At 41.0% G+C, this 13,146-nt stretch overlaps 1 protein-coding gene across 9 annotated transcripts in view; it reads right to left on the bottom strand.

Moving 5' to 3' along the window:
* BAZ1B (bromodomain adjacent to zinc finger domain 1B) overlaps positions 1-13,146 on the bottom strand; it is a 52,452-nt gene that overhangs the window by 28,925 nt on the left and 10,381 nt on the right. For 8 of the 9 annotated variants that reach the window (XM_030028744.2, XM_041126935.1, XM_030028745.2 and 5 more), the window contains exons 5-7: positions 9,026-9,147; positions 7,967-8,164; positions 2,845-4,540 (exon numbers count right to left, since the gene is read on the bottom strand). In XM_030028744.2, the coding sequence (XP_029884604.1) occupies positions 2,845-4,540; positions 7,967-8,164; positions 9,026-9,147 (2,016 nt within the window). Of the gene's footprint in view, positions 1-2,844; positions 4,541-4,927; positions 4,950-7,966; positions 8,165-9,025; positions 9,148-13,146 lie in introns of those variants that run through there. The other variant, XM_041126936.1, reaches the window with a different exon arrangement.

The following is a 13,146-nucleotide window of genomic DNA, read 5'->3' as shown; positions in this document are numbered from 1 at the left end:
ATTGTCCTGTTAATCCATACCTGCCAGACACAAGCACCTGCACCCATATATCTGTAAATACCAACTCCTCCCTAAACCTTATGACCTCTCCCTCTGTCAAAGTATTGAAATCAGAACAACTAGCAATAGCCACTCTCACAGCACCAAATGCTTCACATGACCTAAATACGAATCTTGCAAACCACATCAGGAGACCCATATTACAGGAAGTACTGTTCTCACCTTCCACTAGAAGGAGACAGAGGTGATACGATTCCCCCAGAATTTCTCTCCCTAACACCTTCTCAAGACTTGCTGCTGTCACCTGATGCTAGCACAAGGCACACTTCACTCTCCTCCTCAGTACCCTCCCCTCAAAAGCCAAGACTCCAACCAAAACAAGCCACACTGCCAGCACACTCTTCAATGCTTACGACATGGGATATTGTGGGCACTCATGAGACAGGTATTTTTTTCTGTGCAACTGTAAAGACCAGGTGCAGCAGGTACCATCAAGTGCCAGACTAAGGAAGAGGCAAGGAAAGAACAGAAACTTAAATTTAGTCATATGCTGAAACTGTTCAAACAAAATGAGAACGAAGACACCATACTAAAGGGTTCCTCCCCCCATCTCATCTTCAATTGTGATGGCATGCTAGTCTCAGTTAGTACTTTCCTCTCTAGCAGGCTTTGTTAGCTGTATAAGCTTCCAGCTCCCCATTCTCCTCCAACAGACTGTGTGGGAGCTATTGCTTCATGGAGGGATCAGGCAAAGAACAATTAGTAAGCGCTGCAGTAACATGGAAATGAAATGACTTGACTCTTACTATCAAGAAAATACAGATATTAATCATGTTCTCTCAACGGGGAGTTCTGTATTGACTTCTTTTGAAGTCAAGAAAGAACAGAAAAATACATTTATGCTTTCTTACACTGGGTTCTTTTTTGAGCTGAGACTAGCTTGGTAGCACTGGCTGCAACCTTGATAGGTTTAACTTGAAAAAGGTTAGTGCTCCCAGTGTTACAGATGTTACCAGAGCAGCAAAAAAGAAACCTCTGACTGAGATCTTTATCTATATATATGTAAAAGAATAGTTGCTGACAAAACACCTATTGCGCAGTGGTTCATATATATGAATATTGAATCACTGTACAATAGGTGTTTTGTCAGCAACTACTCTTTTACTTCCCCCAGAGATACTAACATTATTAAAAGCATATGCAACTGAAGTGGTGTGAAAGCCAGTAGGCTGAAAAAGCCCCCAGAAGGCCTATGTGATGGCAGGAACACACTGATGCAGTTCTCATTGTGGTCATCCAGAACTATTTTTCACATACTAAACCACACCAGCCTCCAAGTCTGAAGTCCAGAACAGATTAGGTCCGAGCTGCTAACCCTACAGCCCTAACTACTGCACCATCAACATTAACCAAGATCTTTGGTATGTTGAGGGTACCTTTTTGTCTGGTAGCAACTGCTTAACAGGTAAAAGAAGCCCTGGATGCCTGAAATGTTGGGGTTTGTTATGTGGAAAGGAAGCAATACGAATTCAAACCTTACTTTGAGCAGTAAGGCTTAATCCTTCCTTCCCTGCCAGAGACCTAGTTTTCCTTGTGAAGTCCAAAAGAATGAATCAAACTTCCTCAACACGCAAGCCAAATTATTCTCATCAATGTAATATTGCTCTTCTTCATATATAACTAGTACAAACTATAAAGTGAGAACAAGAAGAAGTATCCCAAGGAGCAGTGTCCAAACTGTATTTACTTTTGCAGTAAAATTTTATCATGAACGTGAAGTTGCTGTCAAACAACTGGAATGCTACAAGAATTGGGGCCAAGAGGCCATTCAGCTACAGCATGTTAGATATTTGGTATTTTGTTTTTCTGGAGAATTAGGACAGCACTCCAGATCTTCAGCAGTTTATTGATACTTCTGAGACTCACAGTTGTTAACAGAAGATCTGAAAAGTCTATTTACTTTCAATAGGAGGCATGGTTGTATCCAGTCTACTTCCTTAGGAGCCTCAGGGTATTCCATGTTATTTACCTATTCTTGGTCTCCTAGAACAGATAATCCCAGATTCCAGCTATGGCACGTAAGCCAGGCTCCATGCGGGATGCTTGTCCCTCAACTGTTTCAGACAGGAAATAACAACCTAGATGAGCTATGCTGTCCACTTCCACCTGCCCAGTACCCACATTTACAACCAAAAAAATCCCTGAAGTGCAATTCCAAAGTATTTTGCTCTTCATATTCCATACTCCTTCGCAAAATGCACTACCTACACAGAGGCATACAAAGTTTGTTACTGTAACTCGTGACTTATAAAGGTTTGAGCAGTTTATATTTATACAACTCCATAACTAATTCTTTAGAGTGAGAAACTGTAAACTGAAATTTATTGCCTAAGTCCTTATCTGGGAGAAGGGCTCCTAGCATCAACCTGACAATGCACATGGCAGCAAGGCCAGCAGCAGCTGTAGGAACTAGCTTTTAGGCGGGAAATATCTCCTCTGTACCTAAGAGCCAGAAGATGTTTGAAGGCAGACAAGGTTTTTTGTTTGTTTTCTGTCCCCAAAACAGATTTTCTGTTCTCCAACCTTCCTGGGCCTGACAGGATTAGAAAGGTACTGAACAAAAGATGCCCACAGATAAAAATCCAGAAGCATTTATTGCTTTTTCTTAACATTCCAGATTTTGAGCTGCCATAGGAACCATAGCAGCTGAATTACACTTCTCCAGTGAGTAAATCCCTTAAAACCAAGTAATGCTTTTGAAAACAGGCTGTCAATTTTGCCAGTAACTTATTCCCCTCTACTCCACAACACACAAATGTTCTACCCTCCTTGTATTTTTCTTACCTCTCATTTGTATTTCTTGTTGCTCCCTCTCTTTCTTGGCTTGGATGGCAAGAAGGCGCCTGCTCTTCACAGCACTTATCATATCATCAGCTTCTATTTCTACCCGGTGCTCTATTTTCATCATCTCGTTTTTTTTCTTTTCATTTCTTCCCATCATATTCTCATCTTTCCCATTCTCCTTGTTTTTGGCCACCATTTCTTTTCGCTTCTGTTTCTCTGCTCTTTTCTTGTCATTTTCTTCCTTCAAGATAGCTAGGCGCTCCTTCCAGAGCTCAGCCGACGTCTGCTGCTTTGCCTCCACATGGTCCTGCACCGAGTACGTCATTAGAATCCGGTGGCACAGTGCTCCAAGTATCTGTAATTTCTCTTCGGGAGTCAACTCAAAGAACTCCGATGTCTCCAGTTTCTCCAAAAACTCATCTTGTACTTCATTATCCTCAAAAGCTGCCAAATCCTTGCCTTCATCTACATTATCCGAGACCTCACTTTCCTCCTGCACATCTGACTTGCGTAGGCATAGGCGAACCAACTCAGAAGCAGAATGCAAAGTAAGTGGTATTTCAGAAAGCTTCATTCCTAGCTCAGCATAATCTTCAGCAATTTCATCTTGCAGCAGGGTCTGCAAGAGAATGACCAGTACTCGGTTCAAATAAAGGAAGCCTCCCTTTTCTGCGCAAAGTGCTTCCATCAGGGAAACTGCCGTAATGGGATATTGAGCATCTGGCATCAATAACCCTGAGTAACAGCTCAGGAACTCCACCACCATAGCAACATCCCCAAAGAGTGTATTAGGAAGTCCTTCTGGAGTATCAACCAGTTTAAAAGTAGGCAAGGTTTTCCCTTTAAGATCTTGGTCCTCATATCTTTTCTGTTTTTCCAGTTTTTCCTTCATCTCCTTCTCCTTCCGCTCCTTTGCTTTCTCCTTCAGTTTCTCTTTCAGCTTCTCCCTTTTCTTCTTCATGTACTCCTTTCGCTGCTCCTCTGTCATGGTGGCCCATTTCTTCCTGTGCTCTAGAAGCTCATAGCGTTTCTGTACTAACCCTCGCAAATCCTCAGGGAGACGGGCACGATCCTCATTTGAGAGTAACCTAGCTGTTTTGGAGATGATACAGGAAAGAGCACTTTTTTTGTCTTCCCGGTCTTTGTTTTCTTTGTAATAAGCAATGAGATGGAGTGCTGCAGGAGGCAGATGTTTCTGGGGTTTGCTGGAAGACCTAGGGGTGCCTCCAGAATTCCTGGGAGCCCTGGACACCTTAGTGGTACCTTTAGCCATGTCCAGTAGTGTCATTTGTTTCATTTTCATCTTGGGGGTCTTCAAGCCTTTCCTAGGAGACTTTGATTTCCCTGATGATTTCTGCCCGTTCAGAACCCTTTTGCCTCTCTGCTTTTTGTCTAAGGATTTGTTGCTGCCCTTTCCCAGTCGGCTCCTCTTTGGAATGTGAAAGTTAGAACCAAGTTTAGCAGGTGACACGATTTTCATTACCTCTTCCAGCTCCTCTTTAGGACATTTTGAATTCTTAGAGTTTTTCACCTTCAGTGGAGAGCCAATAATAGATTTCTCTAAATGCACATGGCACCACAGAGTAGGGCTCAGCGGCTGGCCCAGGGATGATCCATCAGCTTTGGATTTCTTAGAAGGCTTTCTGTCAGGTGATTGAGAGCTCTTCCTCTTGGTTGAGGGGTTGAGAGTCATATACTGAAATTAAAGAAAGAATGATTTTATATTAATATTTAAAAGTAAATAAAGGTTATATAGATCCTTTTCTGTCAATTATTTTTGCCTATGTTTATTTTTAATGTATTTTTTCCAGTGAACAAGGAGTACTCAATATGTTAAGGGTGACAGGCTTCTGCAACAGCTTTCAATATTCTGCACTACAGTCACTGTGTTGGTTATGAAGTCATTAGCTCATTCCAGAAAGTTCACATTTAACTTTATAAAATGAAACACTACGAATTTTAAATGTTTCATACATTACATAAAACCATTTTGTTTCTACTTAAAAGGTTGTGGGAAGGTGGTTTGCCTGCAAAATATTGACATTAATTTCAAAAACTATTCCTCTGCTCAGAGATTTCTTACTGAGTCATGTAGGGTTCAGTCCTGGACCCCACCCAGCACACCACCCAGAGGAAAACTGAAGGAGCACAGAAGTGATGGGTGACAGGAGTTTAGAGACTGGTTTCTGAATTGCCTGAAAGTATCTAGAATGAACGTGAGACAGGATTCAATTCTGAAGTAACATGACTGAATATCTGACTGTTTTTAACCTGCTGAAATAACCTACATGACAGCATACTTTAAGCACAGAACAGTTTAACCCAGAGCCAAAGAGAGACTGATTTCAGGATTACGTCAGCATCTCAAATTCAGTTTCAGGATGCACCCAGAATATTGATATATTTCAAGAAGTGAAAAATAAAATACAAGGATATAACCTTTAGGTTATGGATAAAATGACCAGAAAACAGGGGCTGAAAATTTGAGATTCCTTAGCAATAAAAAATTCCACAGTGGTAAGCACAGCAAAAGGTGCAAGCATCTAAGAAGCATTTATTTAAGAACAGACATACACAAATGTGATCAATTTAAGACTACCATAGGAATATTCAGATTTTCCGGCTCATGGATGTTCACTCTTGAAGACTTTAGTTTAAAGAGCCCTCATTAGCCCATTAGAGAAATTTTTACTGAAGATTGCACAAACACCAAATCCAGTGCCTGCATAACTTTATTCTACAAAAATTGTGTTGAAATATTTGCTGAAGAGAATTACCTAAGCCAAAAGCATCCAGCAAAGATACAAATCATGATAATTACAAATTCACAAATATTAGATCTACAACTTATACTGTATGTCCAACTGTCACTTATACAAAATTATTTTGTCAGAACACTAATTCTGGATTAATAAATTCTGCATGCACTTCTCAAAATTAAAAAAAAAACTCAATATAAATTCAATCTCTATGCCAAGTGGGAAACACGCTACGGAAAGTGTCACCCCTAAACATAAAGCTAAGGACTTCTGTAAGTCAAACCGAAGATTTTACAGTTTTGTATTTTTTCTTATACTAAGGGTACATCTCCATCCATCAATCCGCTGAATAAAAGAGTTTGTACACCACCAGCAAATACTTTAATTTCTCTTAAGGCAGTGATCCCAAATACTACAGCAAGGATAAACACAGCTCAAATATGAAGAATTTATTTTTCCCTTTAAGCAAATTTAAAAGTGTTCAGAAAAGTCCATAGAAGCTTGCTAGAATGAGGTGTTCTCCTCCTATTGAGGAAAAAGGGATATAGCAAATATTTCTCTTCTAGTTTTAGAACAATGCTTGACAAAGACGGAGTCCATGAAAAAAGCGAGTTTATTAAATGAACAAAATAGTGCTTTCTACATCCAAAGATGAATTTTAAACCAGCAGATTTCATGATATGACATTTACTCAGTTACCAGTATATTTGGCTGGTCATTACAAAGGGCTGGGAAAAAAAAAAACCCCATCCCTGCTACTCAGAGTATTCAGTACAAAATTTGTGGTATCTGCCATCACTCAATCAAGCACCATACAAGAACCAAGAATCATGAAGTCAAACACATCTGTGGTGGGTTGACCCTGGCTGGACGCCAAGTGCCCACCAAAGCCATTCTATCACTCCCCCTCCTCAGCTGGACAGGAGAAAGAAAATATAACAAAGAGCTTGTGGGTCAAGGTAAGGACAGGAGAGATCACTCACCAATTACCATCACGGGCAAAACAGACTCAGCTTGGGGAAAATTAACTCAATTTATTACAAATCAACCAGAGTAGGGTAATGAGAAATAAAACCAAATCTCAGAACACCTTCCCTCCACCCCTCCCTTCTTCCCGGGCACAACTTCACTCCTGGATTCTCTACCAACCCCCCCCAGCGGCACAGGGGGACGGGGAATGAGGTTTACGGTCAGTTCATCACATGTTATTTTCTGCCACTTCATCCTCCTCAGGGGCAGGACTCATCACACTCTTCCCCTGCTCCAGCGTTGCGTCCCTCCCACGGGAGACAGTCCTCCACGAACTTCTCCAACATGGGTCCTTCCCACGGGCTGCAGTTCTTCACGAACTGCTCCAGCATGGGCCCTTTCCACGGCGTGCAGTCCTTCAGGAGCACACTGCTCCAGTGTGGGTCCCCCACGGGGTCACAAGTCCTGCCAGAAAACCTGCTCCGTGGGCTCCTCTCCACAGATCCGCAGGTCCTGCCAGGAGCCTGCTCCAGCGCAGGCTTCCCACAGGGTCACAGCCTCCTTCGGGCACCCACCTGCTCCGGTGTGGGGTCCTCCATGGGCTGCAGGTGGATATCTGCTCCACCGTGGACCTCCATGGACTGCAGGGGGACAGCCTGCCTCACCATGGTCTTCATCACGGGCTGCAGGGGAATCTCTGCTCCGGCGCCTGGAGCATCTCCTCCCCCTCCTTCTTCACTGACCTTGGTGTCTGCAGGGTTGTTTCTCTTACATGTTCTCACTCCTCTCTCCAGCTGCCGTTTCTGTCTGTCCCAACCTTTTTCCATCTTAAAAATGTTATCACAGAGGCGTTACCGGTATCGCTGATTGGCTCGGCCTTGGCCGGCGGCGGGTCCGTCTCAGAGCCGGCTGGTATTGGCTCTGTCGGACACAGGGAAAGCTTCCAGCAACTTCTTACAGAAGCCACCCCTGTAACCCCCCCACTACCAAAACCTTGCCACACAAAGCCAATACAACATCCAACTCTTGCATTGTAACCATGAAAAAGGCCCAATAACTGATGTTACCAGGCAAGGACTATAGCTCTTCCATTTGTCTTACACCAGGAAATCATGTCTCTACTTGTAGACAAGTAATACAAACTATTGGAAAAATCAAGAAAAGGCAGTTACGCCTCAAATTTTCAAAGCAGACCACTGTTTCAGACATTCAAGCTGTGTCACCTCTCAAAGCGTCAATCTTCAAAAGAGTGGGCCTTCCTGCTCTGCATCTCTCTAAGTTGATGTAAGCTTGGGAGCACCAAAATCCAACTGGCACACTGAAGTCTCTACCAAGACTGTTTAAGGGTGGGGAATGGGTGAGAAAGCAAAGGAGGTACTTTTAGGAATTCTTACCTTATGTGGGTCAAGCAAGAAGTCACTAAATTTACTGGGGAGAGAGTATTTCTTCACTAACTCATCCTCCACTACCCACGGGGCATTCTCACATGTGCCGGCCCGTAGCGCGTTGTGACGGATGAAGTACCTCAGGATCTCCTTGTTGGGAGGACGCTCTGTACGGACTAAGCTATCTGCTGGTACGTTGCTGATGATCTTGGAGATAACAAACAGACAAACTGTTAACATTTAACTTCTAACCACATTATAAATACATACCATATGGCTAAAAGGAGCAAGGACAATTGTACTGCTTCATGCCCACAAACTCTTCACTCTTTCAAAGCTCTCTTGCAAAGACTCAAAACAAACCAAACAGAACTTGCAGACCCAAGATGCACAATAGAGATTGGCAGGAGATTCAGTTAGCCAAAAAAGTAAAAAAGGTTAGTTTATGTTGCAGATTTCTTGCCAAAGCCCACTACTTCATCTCTGACCTTCCTCCAGCTTTTGCTTACTACCAACTTAAAAGCTTTTACATATTAATGTTTATTTTGTTTTTTTTCCTGAGACCAGAGGAGTAACTCTGCAAGGGGTAGTCATTAAATTGAGGTCAGCACTGCCTCTCTCATCAAATTAGCAAAGAGATGACAAAAAGCACGCAGCAGCTGCAGCTACACAGAGCTTCTCGAAGCATAGCTACCTACGACTATCAGAGAAGCTCAGTTAGAACAAAAGCAGAAACTGCCGCTCATGATTTAACTAGTCTACCTCTGACCAAGTTTCATTAACTGCCTGACCTGAGATTAACCAGTTAACAGCAACCACTCTAAAGCTACCATAGCACTGTGACTCAGCGTGTGGTACCAGGGAATTGTCAGGTGTCTCCATGCACAAAACCCAATTATATAACAGCCAGGCTAGCCAGCCTCACAGACAGCTACAGCCATCCTGCTTCCAATACCATGACCCCGGCATAAAGTACTACATTGGGCTGTATAGACACACCAATAGTGATTATTTAATTAAACTTGCATATTCATGTTATAATAGAAAGAATTCAAATGGACAACTCACCTTATCTTCATCTTTCAGCTTGACATCATATTTGTGTGGCAGGAATTTAGGTGGAACCCACTTCCTTTCTTCCTTCTTCAAAGAAGTGGGAAGCTTCCGAGGAGACCTACGTGCTCGATCGTCTAATAAAACAAGGTAAGACATTAAGTGTCTTAGTATTAAGAGTCCAAAAAAAAAAAAAAAAAAAAGTTAAAGAATCCAGGTCATTGCTGGACTGGGCACCCCACGCCTTGCTATCTATATGGTGTTTGGTTAAACTAGAACATCAGGATAAAATCCCAAATCAGGTTTTAGAAATATCCTGAAGATGCAGGTTGGGAATGGAGTGCCTAAATAGCTCTGAAGTAGGAGGTAACACCTATCTTCAAGGAGTATAAAGGACCACTTGCAGTACTTAAACCCATTTCTCTACAGATGGTAAGCTGCAACTACCTGTGCAAAGGGAGAAAATGTCTGTAAAATTCATGAAGGGGGGACAGGTTTCATAACCTAGCCAGTAACCTGCTTAGGGAGCTCCTGCCAAGAGCCCTAGCTGTCTCTGCCATGCCATATTTGAAATAATTCTACTGCAGGAATTACTGACTTTAATTTAAAGTAACTTTTTAAATAATTTAACTTTGGTGGCCATTAAGCGTTTTATAGTTACAAGCCCTATGTCTATGGGCTAGTTTAGCTGGAGATTTTAAGCATACTTATACAACCAGTCTTTTTACTCTCAAAAGAGATGTAACTGAAAGAGTACAAAGGCATCACATCTTCTTGCCAGCTGGTGTTGAATCTATTATTTCTATATTCAGGATGCAAATGTTAATCATCTAAGACAAAATCCAAGCTTACTGAAGAAAGCGATCCCCAAATGTTTTTATGTCTGTGGCTATGACTCAAAGAAAGCACTAAAGCAAGCATGATAGATGAGAATAATTATCTACTAAGTATATGCAGAATACAAGTAGATACTAGACCTAAGTCAGACTTTTAAATATAGATATATATCATTGTCACATTGTAAGCCCTATAGCATTTAAGCTTCAGCAGCATTATACCTTACATGGCATAAAGCCAAGTTCTGCCCCCCTGCCTTCCAAATCAGTCACCTTGGTTAGGGAACAGATCACAGATGCTACAGGCTCACTGCACCATATACATAAATGTGCAGCTACTTCCCACATTAGTGCTACATTTCAGATAATGCAATGTAGAATCCTCTGCTCCAAGCATCACTCATTATAGAAGTTTTCCTTAAAAATAAAACCCCCTGAATTTCGTAACAGTGGTAGTACGTGTGAAAGCAGACTAATCCTCTCACCACAAGTCAGGCTGAGACATAACTTTTGCCTGCTTTGGTTCAACATTTGTATTAAAAAAAATCTTGGTAAGTTCACAAATACTGAACTATGTTTTTCTGCTCAACAGCACAATGGAAGTCGCATACAAGACACTTCAAGCTCTGTAAAAGATCTGCTTTCAGAGATCAGTGTATTTTAAGCGGCTGAACGTTATCTTTGCTGGATGTGCATAACACACATAGCAAGTTTATATATAAAGAAAGAACAATGTGTTGCTTAGTCCTGGCTCTGACTTTGAAGGACTCTGTTACGTTGCTGCTTCTGCAAGAGGCCTGTAAGTGACCTCTCCTTTTGCGATTTACTTTCTAGATTCTAAAACCAGGAATGACTACATTGGATTCCATCTAACAGCACCTGGATGCTGGGGATGGGGAAGAAGAAATCACTGTACATTCCTGCCTAAAGTTATTTTACAAAAAGCATACTTCATTTGTTGTTGTACTGTACTGTAATAAAACTTACATTCACTACACTACTGGAACCTCTTAAAGGATCCATATGCTGTTGTCTCCTTGTATTCACCACTTATTTTGGATTTTCCAAAGCATTATCAGGTCCAAGTACAGCTCAAGCTGCAGAACCTGCCTTTAGTCCACCATCCATTTTCAGGAAAAACTAGCCTTTCCTCTCACTTCTGCAGACTTTCCAGAGTTCACTCTGTAAGCAACTAAAAATACAAAGCCACTTCAGACTGCACATATGATGCAATAAAGCTGGTATAAAGCCTTATTTATAGCTTCTGAAGCACAGTAGACTCCTAAACAGAGACTGAAGCTCTCTTTCTCTGCCCCTTTTTTCCTTCAGCAAAATCAGCAAGTTTGACCTAAGTATTAGTAAAAATGCTAAGGTTAACTCTGCCCCCTCGTGTGTGCACAGAAAGATACAGCTCTTACATCACACAGTTATGCAGAGCCTGTTATTGCTTCTAAATGCCCACTCTTGTGTAGTGACCTCAACCCATCTTACTAGTGGTCAAGTATGCAAATTATTAGAATGAAAAAGTCAAAGTAACTGTGGCTAGATACCTCCCGTTACTGCACACAGCCTCCTGCAGGTGCAATTCAGGGCCTGAACCCACTAAATGAAAGCAAGTCTTTACTACTTCTGTAGTATGTTGTATAAATGTAACAAATGGTATGTAGTTCTTTTAATGGACTCTGGAATATAGATTCAGTAATGAGTTTACTGTGAACTCATGTTCTATTATAACGCAGAATATAAAATCATTAGCAATAAAATATCCTTTTAATAAATGCATATGCACAAGGAGAAGAGTTAAAAAGAATGAGTGCTTACTGCTTTTACTGATTACGTTATGACTCTGCTAGCATCCCTGATTTGAACATGTTGAAGTTCATCTTTTACAGAAAGGGTAGGACAGTCCCAGTTTATAGAGGCAACTAAACAAAAGCCAGATAATCAGCCGAGTCAGAGACTGAAAAAGACTCAGGAATCCCCATTCCTGCAGTATTCTTCCAATCTCTGAGCACTATACTGGCAGTGTCAGTAAGAGCACAGCTGAACACAGCTGGTTAGGATACTGCACACCACTGAACAAAATATCATGGTAGACTTTTCTAAACACCCAAGCCCCAAAATACTGCTGTAAATTTGGGCAATGAGCATTTTTAAAGTAAAAGCTACTTCCTATGCTTTTTACGAGGTAGCTTGAGAGAACTACCACTCAAAAAAAAAAAAAATTTTTAAAAAAAGCATCCATTAGTCCCTCTCCAAGCACTATTACTGTTTCAAAGGATGAGTATAAGGCCAGACTGTTTCTGCAACACTTTTTTTTTTTTTTTTCCCCTTTCTGGTTATACAGAGCACTGCAATGAAATCAAAACAGCTCATAACTTTTTCCGGTACCAATCAGAAACAATTCACAATTATTAAGCTTGGGACTACAGCTTGGTAGAACTTGCTTTCCACTCCTGACTTTGCTGTTAGTGGGCTGTTTTCTGAGTTTCCTCTTCTCCGTATTAGAGGAGGTTATATACACCTTCCCCAGGTTTTGGAGTGGCTATTTACAAATGTGAATTTTACTACATTTATGTGCATTTAAAATTAAGCTATCCAGATTAGAGCTATGCTGTGGGGTTGTTTGTTTTTGGTTTTTTGTTTTAAAACACTTTTTGAAATATCTTTTAAAGAATCTTATAATTCCATTTTTAAGAAGTTACACAGGACATGAAACTATTTTTTTTTTTTTTTTCCTCTTTCAACAGTACCTTCTCAGTCAAGAAAAGCCTTGGACATCCACTGTTTAGTTCTGCAGCAAGGAGGAACAGATATGAAAGAGGCAAACAATGTTTCAAAGCATGCTTTATTTTGAAACCTTAGAAAAAAATTAATATGCATTTTTCTGCATGAATTTTGTCTCAGCATTTGAAAATTGTAAAGGGGATAAACCAAAATAAAAAAAAAACCTCATTTTTAATGTCAGCTGGGGACATGAGAGAGAATGACTGCAGAACAGGCTTTAAAACTAGAGATGTTCGTTCTGAGGATGAACATCACAGCAGAACTTTATGATTCTGCATAAACCTTTTCTGTTCCCCTTCCCCCACCCCCCCTTTTTTTAAATACACTTGTTACACTTTCAAAGCTTATACATTTCATGTATAGCTTTCAGTATTACACCTTAGAATGACAGCACATTTTCTGCTTTAAAACAGGCAAGAACAGTTGAAAGCCAACAGCACTGATGTCACCAAAGCTGCACCACTAACAATAACAGTTTCAGGATTTTCATTACATAACACTGTTTAAACATCA

This window comes from Aquila chrysaetos, chromosome 10, assembly GCF_900496995.4.
Source record: "Aquila chrysaetos chrysaetos chromosome 10, bAquChr1.4, whole genome shotgun sequence".
Taxonomy (NCBI): Eukaryota; Metazoa; Chordata; class Aves; order Accipitriformes; family Accipitridae; genus Aquila; species Aquila chrysaetos.
The sequence above is the reverse complement of the archived record's forward strand: the minus strand, read 5'-3'. Positions and strand labels throughout refer to the sequence as shown.